This window comes from Branchiostoma lanceolatum, chromosome 8 (assembly GCF_035083965.1).
Source record: "Branchiostoma lanceolatum isolate klBraLanc5 chromosome 8, klBraLanc5.hap2, whole genome shotgun sequence".
Taxonomy (NCBI): domain Eukaryota; kingdom Metazoa; phylum Chordata; class Leptocardii; order Amphioxiformes; family Branchiostomatidae; genus Branchiostoma; species Branchiostoma lanceolatum.
Window position 1 is genome coordinate 8,739,788 of NC_089729.1, and position 22,949 is coordinate 8,762,736.

Here is a 22,949-nt window from a genome sequence, read left to right on the forward strand (position 1 = left end):
GCTCCTGTGACAGATTTCTGCTGTGTGGACAGCAGCAGTAATCAGATGGGAGTCCTGCGAGCTCGGCAGTGTGCCAGCGCACTTCTTACCCTCAAATATAATCATCTTACCCCACCACTGGCGCTGAAGCACACAGGCATGGGGAAATTTGGCTGCAAGAGGTGATTGTTTTTGTAAGAGAGGAGGGAGGGAAGGGTGTCCTTGCACCACTTCTAGGACCAAAAGGAAGCTAATTTGAAAGCTAGCAGACTACTTAGGGCAGTCATTTCTGTAGCAATGTAATGGTCTAAACGGTATGGAATGTAATATTCTTACATGAAATGGTAAACACGACAAGGACCAATCAAATCAAAATCAAAACAAGTTGCAGAAATAACATTTAAGTATTTTAACACTAACTTGTATGAAAGAAGTCTTGCTTGTTTATATCCTGTAAAGCTCTACTTTTCATATAACCTACAGCAATATATGTCACTTTGTATCATCAACATTATTAATAACTGATGGACCTTAACGAGTATTAATGACAGAAATTATGATGTTCTTTAGATACCATGGATTGACCTTTGGCAAAGGTTAGTGCCTGGAAGTGTTGGATTTTGCCATCATCAATTTTAGCACCGCTATTCCAGAAGAGACATCTTTGTCATTAATTAGACTAGACGACTTGATCAAAACCACATGATCAATATTCAATAGAAATTAGACTGATAAATTTTGTCGAATGAGTCTTTGACACATTAAGTGAGGTTAAAATGATACAGTTTTGTAAAACTGCGATAAAAATGCCGGTTACATTGTTGTGAATGCTGTTAAAGCTGTAAAAGGGGCACTTATTTTAGCGGTTCATGGAGACTTGTGGTTACATTGGGGTTCGGTTTATGAGAGCCATTGTTGATATACATAAATGTCGATTACGTCGGCCCCTCATGCGTCACTTCCACCTGAGACAGCCAGGGTAGAGTGTGTTTAGGAGGTATCATGGGAAAACAGTCTTGTCTTCTGCTATGTTTGAGCTTTCTCGGCACCATTATGTATTCTGAAGGCCCGCTTCCCACTAAACAGCGACGTTGATCTACAGAAATTGAATTTTTGTGATCCTAGAACGGCCTTGATTTTGTAATTAAAATATGATGCATGATGTAAAAGTATATATTCATAAAGGACAACAAAACATAAAAAATGTAAACTAAAAAAGATATTTGTGAAATTCGTTGAGATTGAGAATTTGTCATTTGTGGTCGCTCAGCAGTAACAGCCTCTAGTGAAAAGGAGTTGTATGATTGAAGCATTTGATATGAATTGTCATTCTGAACAGATCTAAATTTGTTGATATGCTGTTTAGTTTACAGGTTATACCAATGATATGCTGTACTGTAGTGTGCTGCTCATGCACAAGTAAATCTGGCTATGTCCAATGGAAAATTTCAATTTAATTGGTTGTATGCATCAAGTACTACCATTTCTGTGGGTTTTTTTCTGTTTTAAATCTTTTAGAGGGAAGGACCTGAGTAGCAGGTAGCATGACAAGTTAGAATGGAATGTTGAAAGTGTTGCCTATACAGTTATTTAATGTACCTGCCTGGATGCCAGACTGTTTCCAGGACCTACACAGGCCAGCTCCTTAGCTCCTGAGGGCCAACCTACATTCCTCCAAGGAAATATTACCACAGCCCCCTGAGTTAGACCCAGAGCAGGGGGCTGTGGTAGAATTTCCTTGGGGGCAGCAAGTTGGCTATGGAGCTGAGGAGCTGGCCTGTGTAGGTCCTGGAAACAGTCTGGCAATCCAAGCTTAATGATGCACTGGCTGAAATGGAATATTCAAGACACAAAACAGTATCATTTGTAGTTCCATTCCACTTTGAGGTGTTGTTTGCCAGTATAAAATATGAAGGATAAATTATATCATTATGTGAGCCATGAACAAGAAGCTGCTTTTAAGCCTCCAGGATTTATGGCTATGATTTTTGTTATAGAGGGTATTTCTTTTGTTCATGTTAACTGTGGCAAATAAAACATTAAAATTGGAGCTCTCCAAACATCACTGACAGGACAGATTTATTTCCTTTGCTAAGGAGGTTGTAGGTTTTGTCGCCATCCAAGGTATTCACAAGTACCAAAACTGTGTATTGCGAAGCTGTATTAATATTGTATCACAATGAAAAACATGTTTAGTTTTACATGTCAATGACAGAGGGGCATTCATATTTTTGCACAGGAATGTTGTGGAAAAGCTGTGGCTTTTGATTTAATTTCCTTTCTGCCAAGGAAGTGATTTAGCACACAAAAAATACTTATTGAAGGAGAGTTACCTTCTAAAAATAACAATATGATAGGTGTTGTTTAACCTTTAGCACACTGAAGTAGCCATTTGGTACCCAATTTTCTATTGATTACAGAGTTAGGCAGCATGGAGAAGGTTAAGTAGATGATGAACATGACATGGTACAAAAGAGTCAAGCACTCAGTATATGTTTATTGTTATCAAGGTTTGCCATTGATATAAACACAGAAGGGAAGATCTGCTAAGATAGATTGCCTCCCAGCTGCCATGAAAGCATATAAATCATTCTTCAATGTGCCTGAGGGCTAGGCTGTGTTCCGGGCAGTTCCCTCAGTGCTGGTGTTTGCAGGTGGTATGGGAAATAAGTGGTCTACATGTACATGTAGGTTGGGGCAGGATGTCATTTTTGTGTAGATGTAACTCAGTGGACAAGAGAAAACCCAGTTGTCAGGGAAAAGTGCCATGAATGATTCTATTATAATAAGATTGCCGCAGTAACAAAGTTTCGCTCCAACTGTAACATGCTATAGGACACCTTGTCGAGGAAGCCTTGTGCTAAAACATTGGCCCATCGTGTTATTGCTGTTCAATTTACAGTAAGGCCATGTTTGTTTGATTATATGGATGACATCCTCTGGAAACCCCAAAACTGATGGGTGCGGGGGGGAAAAAAGTTGCCTTCATTATGAAATCTACATGGTCAGGAAGGTTGAACAAATGACTTAACACAAAGAGTATGTAATGCCGAGATATATGTTCTTTTCTTTTGTTCCTTCAAAGCTTTTTTTTTACTTTGGAAATGATTTTGGCATTCTACGACATTAGTATCATTTCCCATTATTTCTTTTGCAATGTACAGCATATATTTGATCATTTTGCAGCTACATGTACTTTGTATGATTAACAGTATTGTGGAAATTTTTTATCTTATTTTTGGAATTAGACGAAAATTGATGCGCACGCGGACGTCATCCATATGATCAAATCAACATGGCCTAATGAAAAAAACAATGTTTTTCTGGACATATTGTATGCGCTCTTTGCCACTCACGGTGACTCACCACATCTGGTTGACATTCCGAGGAGCCAGTGGCCCTGGTTCATGCCTGGGTCTGGACACGACTGGAAAAAAGTTGCGTTGTCCTTTCATAAGGGGGATGTAAAGCCGGCGGCCCAGAGTAGGAGGCAACTCAAGCATCAAACCTCTGCACATAAAAGAACCCTATACACTTATCGCGTATGTAGGGATGATCTGGTATGCTTGGCCAAAAAGTCACATTGCATCTGTGATCACCACTAGCCACATGTACTTGAAAAAGCATCATGCCTCGCCTCAGTGGAGGATGACTGCTTTACCTTACTTCATTATTTCCAACAAAGAATTTTCAAGATATTGATCAAATAACATCAAATTTTTTATGTATACCAGTATTATCTTGACCTTCCCCAAATTGTACTTTTTTTCCTCTAGTGGCCAAAACGAACTTGAATTTTGACAAAGCAGCTCAGGGCCGTTAGACCACTTTTGGTCCAAAGGAACATACATGTACATGATGTACTATCAGTCAGAATTGACACCTGTGCTTTTTAATTATTTTTCTGCTTCAGTTGGTCTGTTTATCAGCTCACTTTGTACCTAAAGATAGATGATAGGCTGACTCTATCCCTTAACTCTTTACATGTATCTATAGCAAAGGGACTTTCAAGGATAATCTACCCAGTGTACTTGGCTGTTGATCTCTCACACCATCAGAATCCTTCTTTCAATAGGTAGATAAATTTCTGTTGCAAAAAAATGAAATGGAAGGAACATAATTGATTTCTATCAGTCCCTCCTTGTACTAAAGGTAAACAGATAGCAATGATAACAGAGGACTGGAAAAGATGAAAGGGGGGAATCACTTCATGCGGCATATGCCATCAAATGATGGATATTTGCTGACCATGCATGATGAGTGAAAACATACCTTTCTTTCCGAGCTAGAGTGCTCTCATTGACCTTGAGAAGTGGCTTGAGATGCAAGAATTTCCTTCTGTCCGCCAGGAGAAATAAGTTATGACATCAATCATCTTGAAGTGTTGAGGTGACCCAACACCTACCCACTGGTCCACTATAAATGGGGTGTCATCAATTAGAGACACTTGTCTGCAGGAAATGTGCACCAATTACCTTCACACTTAGACAGTGTGTGAGAACTGTTGTAGAGGGATGCTGTTCAACATTAAGGAAACAATTTTCTTGTAAAGGAATAAAAGCCGGCTTTGTGGTTTACACAAATTTTACATTTCTTGAGATTTGTGGAAGGATTGACATAACAGGTGACTATCACCTTTTCTAGATGTCAATCAGTAGACCAGACTGTTAGGTTTGATCCACTCATACTGGGAAGGACCCCTATTCTTTTCGATAAGCGTAGTAAGTGGCTTCTTTAACGTGCCCGGGGTGTGGCTGTCTTCAAATGCAGGTAAATTTTGTGAATATCTTTTCATGCCACGCAGGAAACCTATTAGCAGCGTCAGGACCCAACCCCAGGCTGATTTATCGGGACTCATACGCACCTGAATACTGGAGACAGTCATAATTCCCCCTGCTTTATAATGAGGAACATGTATTTCCTTATGTCTGAAATGGTATGAAATACTATATTGGAAAGTAGAAATGTTTTGGCTCGCTACCCTGGATTGTTAATCTCAGCTGATTCCAGAACTATCCTGAGGTAATATCAAAATTCTGCTACGGGGATTAAAATTTGTGACCATAAAGTTTTGGCCATACCAATGCCTACAGCAGTCTAGCAATAAACTATGTTATGACTTAGTTCATGAAAAGTTAATCAAAACTATTGCACGTGCAGTAAATTATCTATTCTTGAAATAACTGAACATATTCATGTACATACAACATGTACCAGGTACATGTTTTTCTTAATATTTTCCATATTTTCAGTGTCAGGATGATAAAACCTGGAAAATCGTGTGATATCTTTCTTGTTCAGACACAACTCATTAGAGATAGACATGAAGACCATGTTTGTTCCCTTTTTTTTTTCCTGTATAGATTCTATAATATATGCTTGAATGTCATACAGCAAACGATGATGATAGCAAGCTAAAGCCTGAGATTAAAAATTTACACATCCATTTGATATAATTGCGGTTCATAATTTTAGCTGTTGGGGGAAAAGGGAATAGTTTACAGCATGCGATTTTAACGGTGTGAACAAACATCACTCATTCACTGTCTCAAAATGTCTGATCAAATATTTTTGATGATGAAATTTTAGCTGTTAAAGTAGCTAAAATTAAGTTACTGTTAAAATCGCATGCAGTTAACTATTGAGTGCACAAAATAAAGAAGAATGTCAGCAAAACCCTACTGCCTCTCTTAAGAACTTCATTCTGTAATTCTATAGCTATATTTCAACTTTAAACAAGTATTACATCAAATAATTCAGACTGCTTTTTCTGAAACTTGAATTCCAAGAATATTCTGTATACTTGACATGTACTTTTACCCTAAAGCCTACATAAATATCTTGGTGCACTGGTGCACCCACAGTCAAAAATTAGGTGGTACAGCTCCAATTTTGGGTACATATGCATCCAGTATTTCGATCCCTGATTATGATGTTGTTTATTCTTTGTTTGTCCACAGATGGGGCCGGGATCGACCATGATGCCTCAGTACCCACACCCCCACCAGGTGGGCATGGCAGACCCCGTCCCGCCACACCCAGGCAGGCTCCCCAATGACCCAGGTGGACACCCAGGCGACCCAGCCAGGCACCCAGGCGTGTCCCCTCAACTCTCAGAAACCCTGGCACAGATTGAGCACCAGGCTAGACAACAACAGTACCAGATCCCCCCTCCCAACCCCAGGTCAACCCAGTAGGTTATATCTCATTGTAAATTCACCATCCTGTTCATTGTGTGTGTTACACAACTAGATGTAACTATGCTGTTCGCTGACTTTGGCAACAGCTAAACAGTTCCGTTGAAATGTATCGTGTAAGCCAAATGAAAACAGAAGATTCTTGGTACGACACTGCTGTCTCTGTACCCTGTGGAAACTTTCTAATCAATGCTGCAGCAATGTTCTATAGCACTGCTACCTTTCACCTACCCTACAACAAAGCATGCTTATGTTACATTACAGTATAGTTTATGAGGAAAAATTTCTCCTTTGAAGAACAAAACAATATTCAGGGCCACTTTATATCCAAGAGCAAAGTGCCTTTAATTTTTCTAAGTCGTCTTGAAAAAGACAAGTGCAACTAGATGTATCAGTCTTTGAAATAATCAGCAAGAAGTATGTTAATCTTTCAACTATTAGTGCGCAATAAACAGGTGAAATGCTTGGTTGTAACATGTAGCATTCTTTTTCTCAGATATGTACAGTACCACCAGAGGATGCAGCTCATGGCTCGGCCACCAGGGGGCTCTTGGCCACAGTCTCCACCACCTCCCATGTACCAGGGCCAGCAGCCGGGGATGATGGGAGGGCCGCCACAGCCCGGGCCGCCCCACCTGATGGGACAGCAGCAGCCGCCGAGATACGCCTCACCCCCACCCTACGGCCCATCCATGCAGCAGTCTGCCGGCAGCTACCCCCTGCAGGAGTTCCCTCCCACCTCCATGAGAGGAACCCCCCCACCCATGCACCCCTCCCAGCAGTTGGGCATGCCCCAGCACCCCTCCATGGGTCCGGGGTCCCCGCCGTTGCCACAGCAACGTGCCATGTTCCTAGGCGACCCGAGAGAGGAGGGGATGATGTACCGGGAGCAGCAGGTGGACATGGGTCTGTACCCCCGCATCAGGAGTCCGTCAGACGGACACATGGGCCAGTTTGTCCCGCAGCGGAGACTAAGTGCGGGTGAGATGGAAGGGTACATGGGGGGTCCCGCGGGGGTGCCGAGTCCCGTCCCGGGTGGGGGGCAGGTGTACCACCATATCAGACCTCCCATGAGCATGCAGTCACAGGCGGGGGAAATGTACCGCTCCCCCCCTCCCCCTTCCATGGACCATCGGGGGCCGTCGCCCTACTCAGTGAATGCTCAGGGGATGGACAGAAGTGCCATACAGGGGGGAATGGGTGGGTTGAGTGGGTACAGAAGTCCGATGGGCTCCGTGCAGAATCCTTCATCTCCCCATCTCATGGCGGGCAGGGAAGGGAATCACTTTGTGTACCCCGCCCAGCAAGCACAACACTTCAGCCCCTCCCCTTCCCAGATACAGGTCAGATCTCCCGTACCTCTAGGTTGTTCTAGTTCCAACACGATTAGCTCTCCATCCAACATGGTGACGTCCCCCATCTCCAACCCCTCCCCTGGCCCTGCCATCAGGTCCCCGGGGATGGGCCTCCACATGCAGGGCAAGCCTGTAGCAGGGTACGTACAGTCCCCGCACGGAGGGCAGTCACGTCTCCCCACCCCGGGGGAATCCCCAGGCCCTGGCCCCTCCCCCTCTCACATGCAGTCCCCCCACATGATCAGCAGTCCTCCCCAGCAAGTCCACCCTCCCCCCAGTATGTACGACCCCCCAGACCCCCTCTACAGGACTGAGCCTTCTTACTGCCGCACAGACACGTCCTTCAGTAGTTCCACCTTCGGGAGGCAGAGTCCCTACATCCCCACTAGCAGTAACTTCATTTCAGGAGTGAGTAGTTTAAATGCCCTGGCCTCGCAGGTGAACAACTTACCTAACACTGTCCAACAGGTGCCCCTCCCCGCTGACATTGCCCCGATCACGGGGGGTTCCAAACCGAGACAGAGACGGAAAACCAAGGAGGGGAACTCCATGTCCCAAAACATGGGCCCTTCCGAGGGGCAGGAGAATGCGCAGAACTACACCAACCCACACACGCCACAGCAGATGGAAAATTTTCGTCAGGTCGATGGACCCCCTGAAAAAAGAACTAAACTGGAACATCCGGCAGAACCCAAGCCGAGTGTGTGTTCGGATGGAATTCACTGTGGGGAGCATGAGGGTGTTTCTGTAGGATTTGGGAATGCAACTTCCTGCGGGGACGCCGACTTCGGTAACGGATCTGCTGGCTGCTTTTCAACTCCAACTCAACAGGGTAATAATGTTATGGATGAAACGGTAACGGGAATTCATAAAGATCACAATCCAACTTGTGAGGATCACACTGTGGAAAGAACTTGTCCGGTCGCGAAATTCGATGGCTCACAAAATGAAACGAAGCCGGATCTTTTTTTAGGTTTACAGAGACCTCGCCATAGTAAGTACAGAGATAAAGATGTAAAGGAGGAGGAGGACTCCTCCAAACCTATGTGTAGTGTTGCGTCCAAGTGTTGTGAAAATGGTTGTGTGGAATGTTGTAGTGGTAATGCCAAAGACGTGTCGTCATCTGCTGTGCGGAATTCCGATGGGTCTCACTGTGAGGATTGCGGGAACGGGGATCGCGGCAAGGAACATGTGGGGGAGCTACTTAACGGGCCGTCGTGTAAGGTTTCTGTGATTCAAAGCCAGGAAAGTCTACGGATCCAGTGTGTCACGGACGAGAAGCATTTGCCAAATGGGCCGAGCAGTAGCGAGTCGTCCGATATGTCCGGGGATAGCGGATTTCTAAGTGACACGCCTCCAGATGTCAGTAAAACCAATGCAGGCGTTTCTCCTGACCACCCACTTTGTGCCAAAGACTCGTCAACTTCCCCCAAGAGAAAAGATGCAGAAGACATGGAAGAAAAGATGCAAGTTCCACAGGGTAAGGCTGCAAACTTGGAACCTAAGAAGGAGGGTTCGAAGAAAAAGAAGCGGTCTAGGAAAGCGCTGTCTACCGTGACCAAATCACTGTTACTCCACCAGCCTGCTGCTGTGGCGCCGGCGTCCCCTCGGACCGTGGTAGCCTATCCTGTCATTGTCCAAGTCTCCAGCTCGGAGGTAACGGGTACCACCAACTCCATGACAGTCACAAGTACGACGTCAGGGTCAACCCTGGTGCCTCTACAGGAGAACAGGAGTCCACGGTCCTCAGATGTCAGCCCGAAGGCAAACCCACGCTCTAGTGAAAAAAATTCTCCACCGAATGCAAAATGCAGCGGGGACAGCAAGCACATCACTTCGCCAAAGCAGCCCTCGGTGATAACTAAGAGCCCCAAGAGAAACTCGCCAAATACCACCACGTCGACAGTGTTGGTGTCCAGTGCCCACTCACCGTCTACCTCCACTGTAAGTTCGGTTTCTCCTAAGAGCAGTCTGGTTCTTACAGCGGGCTCGAGGGGTGTCGCTGCCCTGTCAAGTTCAGCGTCGGGCTCCAAGCTGCAGTCTGGTGTCGTGTCACCCACCACTAGCAACATGACGTCTCCCAACTCATCTAAAGTCTCCGCCATCGTCTCGGATAGTTCCAGTGTCTCGTCCAGCGCTACGGTCATGACGACAAGCCCGCTGTCGATAATCAGAACAGCGTCGGCGGGCTCTCCGAACATCCTGACCTTGAGCCCCAAGGCGGACTTCACAGCGAGTCCTCGGAGTAGGCGCAAACAAAACTTGATGCCACTCTCTGATGCAGAGGAGGAGACGATATGCATCACCCGCACTGTTGACGACAAAGACAGTTCGAAAGTGAAAGCACAGTTGTCACCGGGCCGGGAGGCAAGCCAGCCCTCCAGCCCAAAGAAGAGGAAGTTGTCTGCCATAGGTTCTCCTCAGAAAACTTCTCCGAAAAAGAGACCAAAAGAAGAGAGACTATCCACTGAAAGAAGTCTGTCACCGAAGAAGTCACCAGTGAAAGATGTCCATAAAGATTGGTCAAAAATTCATGTGGCAGAAGCAAGCTTGTCTAAAAAGGAAAATACTCTCTCAGTCTCTACCGTGAAGATTTCTCCGAGAGAGAATAACTCTCATTCGACCTGCAGGAAACTAATGTGGGACAAGACAGAAAGTAGGACAAAAAAGGGAGGTGTGATTAAAAGGACTTCGTTAGAAAAACCTCCCAGCAGTGGGACCAAACAGTCACCAAAGTATTCCAAGTCAACGCTCGAGTCAGGGGAGAGCAGTGGAAGGGAAGAGGCTGTCAACGATAAAAAAACTTTTCAGGCAAAGGTAGACACGACAGAAACTTCACCCATGAAAGTCAGTCCTGTTCCAAAGAAAATTCCATCTCCCAATTCCAAGTACGTTCAGCACGTTAAGTCTGATGAGGTTAAACCCACGGACTTGAAGCCAGGTATGATCATCGACGGAAACCTTGTCGTCATGCCTGATGGTAGCCTGAAAAAGAAACGTGGCAGGCCGTTCGGGTCAAAGACTGTCAATCGAAAGGTGGAGCTGAAAGGAAAGGGAGAGAAGGGAGAAAAGTCCCCAAAGAAAAAGACTTTGTCCAAGGAACCGTTTGAGTTCAGGACTACCAGTGATGGTGAGGAAATATCCCTCACCAAGAGAGTAGAGACAGAGTCAAAACCTGTTTGTAAAGAAGGGAGCCCAGTAGTAAAGCAGAAAGTGACGGAGGAAACTCCCCCTAAAACTGTCAGTAGAGAAGCTACTTCAGGGCTGAAGAGAATGGTACGTGATGAAACCCCTACGCAAGGTCCAGTCGTACGTATCACAGGCCAGCATGAGAGCCCGGTTTCTTGCACTGTCATTAACAACCCTAACGAAGCAGACTCGGGCAAAAGCGAGCACAAAAAGAAAAAGCAGAAAAACAAGCACCACAGCCACCTACACCACAGTCACAGGGAGAAAGTATCGAGTAAGACGACAGAGATAGACATTGGCAGTGCACATCCCACGCATCCAGTCACACATGCGAAATGGGTGTGCTCCTTCTGTGGAAAGTCGCCCAACTATAAGGAACTGGGTGACTTGTTTGGACCCTACTATCTGGAAGGGAAGGGGAAAAGGCCCCTTCTAACCCAAACCAAAACTCCACCTAAACCATCTGTAGACTTGAAAGAGAACAAGTCGCGGAAAAGCAGAAGTAGAAACCCTTCAGAAGTCGGAAGCGAACCCAAGCCGGGGCCTTCTGGCTTATCCAGCCCAACTAGTAACACCCCGCTGTCGAAAAGAAGACACAGGTCTCAAAGTGGCGGGGAGAAAGGAAGGAAGGCTGCTCACAAAGGTGGGGCCAAGGTTGCCGTCAGGAAAGGCAAGGAGGGGGGCAGTCCCCCGTGTTCGCTGGAGGCTGTAGTTGTGCCGATGTACCTGGACGAAGTGTGGACACATGACCAGTGTGCTGTCTGGGCGAGTGGTGTGTTCATCTTGGGAGGACGGCTACATGGGCTTGAAGAAGCCATCAAGGAAGCTCGGCAACATGTAAGTTTATTGTTTTATTATGAACATCAATTGCAAGTAGAATGTAGCAGTTTCTCCTTGGATGTTGCAATGAAATGTTCTGCTTTTCAAGAATCTGAAACATATATACTATTATAAGAGACAGTTTGTTGCTGAGCCGAATTTCTTTCTGTACCTTGTAGCAGACTGTTTTTCTTTATATAGTCAATCACCTGGCCCAGCCAACCACCTCCTCTCATAAGCCACATTGAAGTAGCCCTAAATAATTGAGACCCTCTTGTCTGGAGCAACCACCCCCAGTGGCCAACATTTTGAGACCAAGTTTGACTGTATGTGGAAAGCTCCTTTTGAGACTTTTATTCTTCTGTGTTCCTGTACTGATATGTTTCTTTACTCATTACCTGCAGTCCTGTATTGAGTGTCAGATGGTGGGGGCGACACTGGGGTGTGGCTTCAAAGGCTGTCAGCTGAAGTACCACTACGTCTGTGCTGTGGATGCAGGTGGGTGGGAGAACCTGCCGTGTCTTTTCAGACTAACAGGCAGTAAACGATGTTTATGAGGGGGAAAAGCTAAAAAGAGTGATGATACTACTCTTGGTCTTGATCGTAGACACAAAGATAGTGCTATCCATAAACTCTGTCAAATCTCACTGTAAAGTATGTATTCTAATGATCCAGTAGGCTTGGCAATAGACCTTTCTCACGCGGCGGACATGATAGAATGAAAACGAGGCCCTTGTGGCAAACAATAGACCGATCCTAACTGTCAATCACAATTAGCAGTTTAGCCAATGATTGCCTGATGATTAGAGAATCGACCAATGAGGAAGTGGCTGCATGACCGTCAAATATTTGCATTTCTATGTTTTTATTTTGCATTTCTACGTTTTGACGGAGGAGGGCGAGGACGATGACGATGGGATCGGTCAATAAAGCTCTAAATTACTACATCTTTTTTGTGCATTACATTAGTTATAATATTGACACCTGGACATCATATTTTAAAACTTAATGTGATTTTGGAGGGAAACTAAATCTGTACATTATTTTTGTTTCTTTGCCTCATTGGCCTTGTCTTCATTCTATCATGTCCGCCGTGTGAGAAAGGTGTATGCTCACTGTTTTCTCTTGATGCAGTTACATTGCAAATCAACAGGGGGCACTCATGAGCCATTGTGACAGACATGAGTTTGTTAGATACTGCATGTACATGCAGTTCTATTGCTGCTATGATAATGCTATGTACTCTGTTGTTTACTTGATGCAAGTGACTTTTGTTTTTTCAGGTTGCTGTCTTAGTGAGGAAAACTTCTCTCTAATGTGCTCAGAACATAAGGTACTTTTTCTTGCACTTTTTATTCTTCTTTTGTGGAAAGTATGGTTAACATTTCTTTGGTAAAGATATCACACTGAAACAATACAATTGCAACAGTATCAGGATGTTCTATTACTGTACATATATATAAAAAAGAATGGTTTCCTTGATGTTTTGTGATTAAAAGACTTCCTTCAAACTATAGCTTAGTTTGTTTGCCGATTTTGCTGAAGGAAGTGATATTGTAGGAGAATTCGTTAAGAGGCATATTACTCAGAAAGGCATATGTACTTCTTTACTTGAAACAATAACAGCAATAACAGCTTGAGAACTATGAATTCAGATTGACTTGTCAGAAATTGAGAGACACTAGAAACAACTGTCTTTTGTAATACTGTTATATGTGAGGAAGAAATATAATCAGCCTGTGCATGTGATTTTCTTACAGAACAAGACGATAAGATTTGTCCAGGTCTCTCAACCTCGGTCCCAGCAGTTAACACCAGGTGAGACTGTGTTTTCCTTTCTACTGACACAAGTCTGCTTATCCTAAAAACTACCTCAATCTGCAATCATTGTGGGACCTTTGGTTGACAGCTAAGTTCTTGGTATCCTGGCATCCTTTTTGAGCTCTGGTTTGCTTCCCTTGCAGAACAGTCTGGCACCCGTTACTAGAGAACAGATTGACATTTGAATACTCGCCTAAAATTTAGGCAAGAGCTCTGATTAGCTCCAAGTCATACTATCCTCATAGTGGCATGGTATAATAAACAGGGTTCAAACAAGGATTCGAAAGTCTGATCCCCATTACATTACTTCCGACTTTCCGAGAAATATTTTTATTCCTGAGATAATGTTCACTTAAGGAAAAGAGGTTTCAATGTGGCTAGAATATTCTGAAGAGAAGCAATCAGAGGAGCAAACCGGAGCTAGAATAGGTTGGATTTAAGGCTATTCAAAACCAGATGCACCCCTTTATTCCATCAGTGACTTGCATAAAGCATGCCACGGTTCTATCGTATAATCTGGCTTTAGAAATAGCTCAGCCTCCGTGCTCTGATCAGATGAATAATTTTTTCTTACTTTCCTGATCAAGATTAGAACGTTTTTTTGCCTACACACATGCCACTGCAATAACAGTATGAAACTAAACAAACAAGGGAATTCTTTGGCTATGAAAATTTGTGATTATGCCACACTGTTTCACTATGCAAATCAGTCTGAAGATAGCTTATGATGCTGTGGAAATCAATGATAAACGGACAAGTTAACCAGTTTTATCAAAAAGATGATTTTTCCATGATGTATGATAAACTTTATGTGCATAGGCACTTTGTTGGAGTTACTGTTGGCTTCAGTGATATTTGCCTCGGGTTTCTTCTTCAGTAACTTGAAGTAAGAAGATTTAAATGATGATGTTGCCACATGTATATACAAAAAGTCTTGAGGCTTTAAGGTGAGAGCATAAGGTGGCGTGAGGAGGGGATAGCTAGTCACTGGTGTGGGCCAAGCCTTCCTGCCTTGCTCTGGTGTGTGGTGTTGTTAAGGCTGGCTTGTTAAGGAATCTTCATTACTATGCCTAAACGTGGCAGCGAGCAGAAGGAAACAGCTGTACACGCCTGTGTAGGTGGCAGGACAACGGTGCTGTCGCTCACTTTCCCTGCTGCTGCTGCTACTACTGCATCTGCTTTTGCCAGCCGAGCAGCTGTTGATGTATGTGTGTTTGTGTCTGCCAGCTGAGCAACCTGTGCCCTTGTCTCGCACTACAGATGACCCAGCAACCCCAGATGAGGAACATGTTGCAGAGAAGGAGGCGATGGCTCTAGAGCCGGCCGGCGCATTGCCTGCAGGGAACACACACCCCTGTACCCCAAGTAGTGATGCAGACGGTAGAAAGAAACAGGGAAACAAATCCCAAAGGAAAGCTCAGTCTGTGGCCAGACGTGAGATGGTGGGTGAAGAAGCATCGTCAAAGCAGCAGGAACATCCCTCTACAGTAGCTGCAAAGCCTGAGAAGAGCCTGTCTTCATCTAAGACCTCTCAACAAAAGAACAGTGTCTCGTCTAGCTGCTTACCAAAGCAGGAGAAACAAAGTTGTAGCACAGTAAAATCAGCCTCATCCAAGAAGAGAAACCTGGAGAAGCTGGTAACTTCAAAAATAATTCTAGGCAAGGGTGGGTTGGTAACCAAGGGTGTTTCCAAACAAGAAAGTTCTACACCAACAATGTCTTCCTCCGATACAAAATCTGGGAAAGGTAGAACTGAGGTGAGAAGCTATATTGATGAATCTGATGATTCAGAGGACTTTGACTATGCTCCACCTGAGAAAGGGGACAGTGGGAAAGGTGAAAACCCAGATGCTGAGAGTTCCTCAGGTGAAGACAACAGTAGTAGTGACACAGGGGAGGAGACGGGAGACTCATCTGAGGACTCAGAAGAAGAGGAGGAGGATAAGAAAGTGCCGGACACGGTCTATGAGAGGTCATCATCGTCCACCCGGTCGGGTCGAACAGTGAAGGCCAGCCGTAGACTTGACAAATATCTGCTGTTTTAAACTTCAGTGAGTTTTGACTTTTACAGGAAAGATTTGTACCTGACGAGCAGTAAGAATTACACATGGGGTAGTGAAGGTGAAAATTCAGTTGGTAATAATCGTTCAGCCACAGTAAAGTGTGAAAAATACAGACTGATTTGCATAGAGACCTCCTGTATATTTAAATGATCTACGGTGAAAGATAACTCTTCCATATTTTCTTTCTTTTTCTTTTTTTGTACAATCAAGCAAGTGGCACAACTGGAAAAAGATTTTTAACACAAGAATTTACAGCTGTTTGTACAGAAAAAGTACAGAGACTGAAACAGTGTATCAGATAGCAGTAACAAACACAATAAGCAATCCCTTGTATAGTTTCGACAGTTGTTTATTGTTGTAGAAGGTCAAGTACAGTTTGAATCTACCTCCACCAAGACTTTACAATGTATCAGCCCTAACCAAACTGTTGTTATGTTGTCTTGCAGCAGCACATTGGTAGCTGGATGTAATGTGGAACCAAACTACTGTGGAAGGAAGGACAGGGAGATGAGGCTCTGGCTGTGACACCTAGTTCAAGATCATCTTCAATGTGACAGGTCACTGTTGTGGCGGCAGTACCTTCTCTTGAACTTGACCTTGCTCTTCACATCACCAGCAGAACTTCCATACACAGAGGAACATGTAGAAAGTGTACCCCTGTAAACTCCATGCATACATGGTCCCTGTATATGTCATAGGCTGTGGTACATGTATGCAGTATATAAAATGTATATGTATATTATTACTATGTAGTTTGTATACATAATCTCTACCACTGAAAGAAGAGCAGGATCCCTGTATATTGATTTTTGACTGTGAAGCATGGGGAAAAACTTTAAAGAGAAACATTTTTGTATGGAGACACTAATATCACTGGGGCAACAAAAAATGTTGGGGTGGCCGTTTTGATCATGTGCAATCTTGTGGAGTATTCCGAATTGTTGTTCTCTTTTTTTGTTCAGTGATTGTGGCAGTGGAATTTCTGGAGGTGTTTGATTTTGATATGATATTATATTATAGCGGAAGTGATGGCCTGGTCTGCAGATGTTCAGTGCCAAGCGGTAGGTGTGCTTTAGGGCAGTAATCTTTACTATGTTCTCCTGTCTACCATAGCCACAGGCACGGCACGGTACAGTCTACTCTGCCTGTAGGAACATTATGGTAGACAGGGGGACGCTCCAATAGCCATAACAATGCCCTGTGCTGCAATAACCTGATAGCTAACAAAGATCATGAGTATGAAGCAAAATTACGATGTGATAGGAATCATGGAGAGGAAAATTGTTTGATGTACCAAGATGATATCAATGATTGTGGTTCTTGCAAAGCGAAAAGCTTTGGAGAGCAGTACTTCTATGTATTAGAGAGACTTGTATTTTGGTTCCTGTTAATGATGAAAGGTCTACGAAAGTTTGTTTTCTTTCTTTTCAAGTTTTTTGTTGTCGTTATTAACCAAAAGAGACCTCTGTCTGCTGTTATCCGGTGCTACATGTAGTAACTGGGAACTTATCGTGGAAAAAATGAAGGTATGTAAAAGTACAACAGAGTTTATATGAAGAAAAAAAATTATGTCTCTGGAATGTCATGTGGCCTGTGACAGCAAAGCTGTACTGTGGTAAACGTGGGATCTTATACTGTACATTTGTGGCTGTACAAAGAAATCCAAGAAATTCTGCCAGTGCCAAGATTTTGATGAGTGTCTGGAAGTGCAGATTTGATGATTCGTACTTAATACATGGATTTGTAAACTTGTCTTGTGGGAACCTGCAGTACACCGTACATGGGGATAAAACGCTCAAATCAGAGTATTGTGTTTGTGTACATCACTATTAAAAGCATCTGCAGAAGTTGTTGCCTCTTGTCTCTGTTTTCTAGTCCTTCTACTTTGAAGAAGACCAATGACGTAGATGAAAGAAAGTGGGCAAGAACAGTTTATTTCCTTTTATGCCAGAACACATATTGACTAAAATAGCAAGGGATGCTGAGGCTCGTGTAGAGGATCGGAACGATTGGAGAGCTAGAGTTGACTGGTCCAGGTAATCAGCCTGATTTGATGTCTAAAGACATATCAAAAAGAGCTGGTCCTGGTCATAGAAGAATACACAATACAAGTGGTTACAGGGTACATAAAAAAGTCTTTATAAATTAGGGTGAGAAGTCAAGGGCCATGTCCCTCCTTAGCTGAGTTTACGGACTTTCTCCTGGCAAATCTGAGAAGGCCTTTGCAGTTTGCACCCTTGATCAATAATTTTCATGTACACAGGAAGTGATTAATTCACGAATGTATGCACAATCCTTTGTTTCTACACATAGCACTTAAACTATAAAAGTACACCTGGTAGGACAAAGGAGGTTTGAAAGATCGATCCTTTGTAGAAGCTGCAAGGGTAGCTTTTGATCCTCGGTAGAAGTTGCAAGGGTAGCTTTCTCATCCTTCCTCAAAAAGATATTTGCAATCATGTACACAAACATTCAAAGCGAAAACCCTGGTATTAACAATACAGTAAACATACATGTAATGTCATTAACTTTCCGATAGAGCAGCTAGCGTTTACGAATAGAAGTACACAAGCTGACGTACTCTACCCTTGCCACAAAGGTAAACCAGACTCTTTCTAAGACTGTCAATTAATGGTCAGTCGGTTTGTTTATGTTTGTTGCTGGTGGTCTTCTGACATGAAAAAGTACACACAAAGATACAAACTTCTCCATGTCCACGGTTCGGGGTCAGCAAGGCCTTCAGTCCCAGGGAGTGGATATAGGAACAGCTTTGTTGACTTTTCGTGCTCCATATATGAACTACTTGTGTATAAACATTTACTCAGGCTGGAAACCTTCCTGCCAGCGCCATTGTTCTGGCACATGTGTCAGCTGGGTCCAGCTTGTGCACAGTGGACTTGGGCCGACAAGTGCAAACAGGCCGTCAAACAAACTGACGCTATGCCATCGTCAGGTCACAGTGCGGCAAGGTGCTGCCTGGAGCCTTTTCTGGTGTTTGGCCCCCTTTCCACTAGCCTGGGTTCCATCCTCCGTAGTAACCACCAGCTCGATCCTCCGTGGTTAGCAAGCGAAAAGATTGAGCCAGTGGTTACTTCGGAGGATGGAACCCAGGCTACATTTCCACTGCATGGAGGGTCTCGGGACCGTCAACTCGATTTGTGTGACCCATGACTTGAGGAGTTGAGTATGATCCATGATGTAAGATTAGTATGGTTTGAAATACAGCTAATCTTACAAAATCTGCTTCTTTATCAATGAAATCCATTTGAAGTACCTTGCTGCTCTTCTCAGAAATGTGATGAACAATTACAGAACTCCCTGGCACAAACCGTGTGTTTCTGTTGAAGTCGTTTGTCTCAAGATCCGACAAGGCCGCCGGAAATACATGTACTACTGTACTATTGTACTGTAGTAATATCTATCGTGAACCCACACGATAGGTATTCTAGAGATTGGGTGTCTGGCATCCAGGCTAATGTACAAGTAGCTAATATAAACAGCAATGTAATTTGTCTTTCCTTCCCCAAACGCGTGTCTACACCAGAACGGGTCGCCTATCACATGGCAGACCTTGGCCCAACTGATTGACGGCACCGCTTCCTGAATACCATGATCTCCAATGGTTCTTGAAAGGCCTCGGTCTCCTGAATTGTTCCGTTGATCATCGTAGATCACAAACACGAAGCTGCTCGACCTCGAGACTAAACGGAAAGATGATGAATGCTTTGAACCAGTTTCCAATGGTTGGAGCAATGGAGTCGTCAAATGCCACTGTAATACCTCATCATGGCTCATGGGGGTCGGGCAGACAAAGCGATTCTTCATCTGGGGAAAAGTGTTACATGTATGTCAAAATTTGCAAAGATGACAAACTGATCGAGTTCCACCAATCTCCAAGCAGGTGTCAGGATCCGGCTCATTCTCGGAGTTTTGCGCCTGTTTTTCGAACATTTGTGCTTTTTTCTAGTATATTTCTACCGGTTATACCCAGGAGGTTAAAATCTCCTAGAATAGAGTATCAATGTTGCAAAAACATGGAATGAGCCGATCCCTTATATCTGCTTGTAGATTAAAGTTCCCGGCTACATTTCAACATATACAGTATTCGTTTTTCCACCAGACTTTGCGGAGACACGTGAAATATGCGCACATAATTGAGGAATTGCATGGACAAGTGAATTGTTCGTCATCCTTCACAGCTGACAGCTCTTTGATTTTAGTCATCTCCCAGACGGAGTTTCCATTCGGCCTTGTCCATTTCCCGCTGATAACGGATCAGGCGAGGGGAGATAGTCACAGTTTCCAAGGTAAAGGAGCTCGAGTCAAGGACGGTCGTTGGCCTTCAGGTCATTACTCCACGAAATGAGAAACACCTGTCATTCAGGATGATAATAATGATCGTAGTCGGTGATGACCTTCACTTCAGTCGCCCTGGCCTTGTGAGTAGCCTGGAATCCAAACCTACTACTAACGTAGCTCCTGAGACTCCTCTCCGCGAATATATGGGGGAGGAGACTCGGAACTTCTATAGTAGGTTTGGATTCCAGACTAAGTTGTGAGCCTGGGCTTGGTTGGGTTGTGGCTGTGTAGAAGTTTCCCTCCCTTGCTTGTTAATCAGGAACAGAGGTTTAGTCATTAACACGTGAAATTATCCATCATCACCGGCACCTACATTCGCTGTGTCTCTCAGAGTGAGAAAAGGTTATAACTTAGGCGTTAGGCTCCGAGTCATGGCTTCAATACGAGGAAGAGATGTCACATACAAATTGTTTCCATGTCGACCTTTACACGCGCCTGTCTTTTTGAGTGTAAGCGTGTCAAGTTATATGGAAGTTATCCATAGTAAACAAACTTTAAAAGTAACGTTGGGTAACATAAATTCGGGATTTTTCCGATAATGGTTGACTGAAATCAATCTAGCAGAACAATAAACCATCTTTTTTTTCTATCATTCTGTCAGTATCATGTACTATCTTTGCACTAATCATATATATGGTAGATTTTGTCTTTAGTCGTGCTGACACCATAATATTTCAACTTGAAACTACCGTCCGCCGCACGCACAATTACGGTGCTGTCGGACAGGGGTGCACATTAATTCGGGAGAGAAGATTCGTCTTGAATATCTTACCGCTAATCACATTTTATACAGCAGCTATTCGTTCCATCCTTGGCTTGAGGAGAGTGCTATGGATATAGACGTGTCCAAGTAAAAAAAATACACGAAAAAACGGCCGCACCGCACACATCAGGCCTTTGCTAACATCCCGTTTGTTGAGTCGGTAGAACGTCACTCAAACTCGATCCCCACCGTCATGGCAACGTGTACATTATTCATGGCAAGTTAGCTGGATGCCGTAGCAATGGTTATACTACTATGTCCATGTGTTCCTTGTTGTGTTAGGAGCAAACTTTGAGGAAAATATCGTCTTCAGTCCACTATTACACGCAACATTTAGACAAAAAAGTGTTCCTCACAAACCTTTTGTCGTCTGCTTGACGACATGATTCTGGGTAACAATATGGCGGCGGGAAAATACACGTGCCGTAGGTTGTAGCAACAAAGAGGAGTTTTGATGATTGATCACACTTAGAATCCAGTTGCAGGTTAGCAAAAGAGATTGTAATAAGTTGTCTTGTAAATAATTGTGTTTAGCAGGCAGGAGATGTGACATTTGTCTTATAAACCAGCGAACAACCGTGCAGTGTGAGTCTCCCACGAAGCCCCCAGACTCTGTCAATAAGGGACGGAGAGTTTTTGACGTCGCCAACTTCTAATGCATGGTTATCGAACTTTTCAGACAGTGTTCTGAATGCGTTAGTCTGTCAAGTTTGCATTTCTAGCGGTATTACTGATGTTGCATCTAGCACATATCCCTAAATACCCCGTTTTCGAAAAATCCCGAATTTAAGTACCCCACGAATTTATGTTACCCAACGTTATATCGGTGAATCAGATTGCATGTTTCTTTTATACTTATCGATACGCTTCGAACAAATGTCAACAAAGAATGTCAGCTAATCAGTAACTCTCGGCAGAAAATAAGCGCATTTATTTGTCTCTCCCCTGACACAAGTTATAATCGAACAACTGACATGTCAAAGAAACATTCAAGTTTTGAACTCCCATCTTCGAAAACATGCACCTTTGAACAGCGACACTTAGCGGCTCTGCTGAAAAGTGCAACTTGAGGGTTCAACTCGTTTCTGCTTCAGGACCTTTAGCGTGAGTCTACTGACATTTCTGGGGATTGATCGTTGACCCCGAACATTCCAAAACAATTGGTGGTCTGTCGAAAGTGAGGGGAGCCGTTAGAAAATATTACCAAAGACCAAATAAGGTCGGGTTTCTGCAAGTGCCTGGTTTTACACCGAAAAGTAAGAGGAGGGGAAGAAAAAAAAATCATCAGAGGAGAGATTCCTTTAGTTGCCGAGATAATAATCATATGAAGAAGGTATTAAAATATCACGGCTCTTGGTGGCAAATCATTTGGCACATCGTTGCACCAAATCCGAAGAGTGTTTTTTGGCACATACCAGAACATGAGGACGATTTCGTCAACAATGAAAGTGGTTATTTTCTATCCAGCAACCATCTATTATATCTATCATTATGTATTTCTTTTCTGTGAGCGTTACACTTAGCCTGGGTGTCCTTTTATTTTGACCGGGGCTCACATACTTTCCCCTAACCAACTAGGATGACAAACAGGCTGCTTTACACTAAGTTCACCTCTGAGACAGGCGTTGGTACGGTAAAGTTTTAGGTCAAGCGTCCTCGTGCAAATATTTCCCTTCAACAAGAATGCGGAGGAGATTCCAAACTGCCCATCTCCACGGCGGAAGTTGACATTGATTGCATTCTTGCAGAGTCAAACCTGTACCACAACCTGACCGGAACTGGTGGTTCCGCGCCCTGCTAGGACCGACCACTGCCGAAGGGTACCGATATCAGACCAAGCTGAAGCTAGCCCTCGATTCGGCCTTCGATTCACAGCCTTCGTTTCAGCCCTCGATTGGATTTTGCCGCCGATTCAGCCTTCGATAAGAGGGAATAGACAGAACATAGCAACCTATTCAGTTACCGATTCGAAAATGCCAGCTCTCTTACAACGAACACAAAAGGCAACACAAGGCTCAACTAGTACCAAATCACTCAACAAGGAGATATTTACTTGCAAATAATGTCGGAAAGGACATAATACACTATCACGAAATCGGTATAAAATAATAGTGACAACTGACAAGGGACACTGGCCCTCGATTCGGCCGTCGATGGGATTTTATCTAGATGTGGCCCATGAACTTGAAATAGTATTTAGGATACTTTGAGATCTAGAGTACTTTATGCAAGTATCTAATTCAACTGGCCGGATCTTATGAACGAGCCACAGGGGGTCTCATCAAGCCCCGGTGAAGCTAGCCCTCGATTCGGGCATCGACTTGCCTGGGAAAGAAAGGCTTGCTGGACGGCGTGTAGCGATTTCTGCTGTTTATCTAGATGTGGCCCATGAATTTGAAATAGT

The 22,949-nt window shown here is 43.9% G+C and overlaps 1 protein-coding gene across 5 annotated transcripts in view; it reads left to right on the forward strand.

Annotated features, from left to right (window-relative positions):
• LOC136439982 (transcription factor 20-like) overlaps nucleotides 1-17,270 on the forward strand; it is a 37,406-nt gene extending 20,136 nt beyond the window's left edge. For 3 of the 5 annotated variants that reach the window (XM_066435700.1, XM_066435702.1, XM_066435703.1), the window contains 7 exons: nucleotides 5,940-6,172; nucleotides 6,673-11,557; nucleotides 11,944-12,037; nucleotides 12,823-12,872; nucleotides 13,300-13,357; nucleotides 14,621-15,411; nucleotides 15,870-17,270. In XM_066435700.1, the coding sequence (XP_066291797.1) occupies nucleotides 5,940-6,172; nucleotides 6,673-11,557; nucleotides 11,944-12,037; nucleotides 12,823-12,872; nucleotides 13,300-13,357; nucleotides 14,621-15,405 (6,105 nt within the window). In that variant the 3' untranslated portion in view covers nucleotides 15,406-15,411; nucleotides 15,870-17,270. The remainder of the gene's footprint in view (nucleotides 1-5,939; nucleotides 6,173-6,672; nucleotides 11,558-11,943; nucleotides 12,038-12,822; nucleotides 12,873-13,299; nucleotides 13,358-14,620; nucleotides 15,412-15,869) is intronic. The other 2 variants (XM_066435701.1, XM_066435704.1) reach the window with 2 other exon arrangements.
• The last annotated feature ends 5,679 nt before the right edge of the window (nucleotides 17,271-22,949 follow it).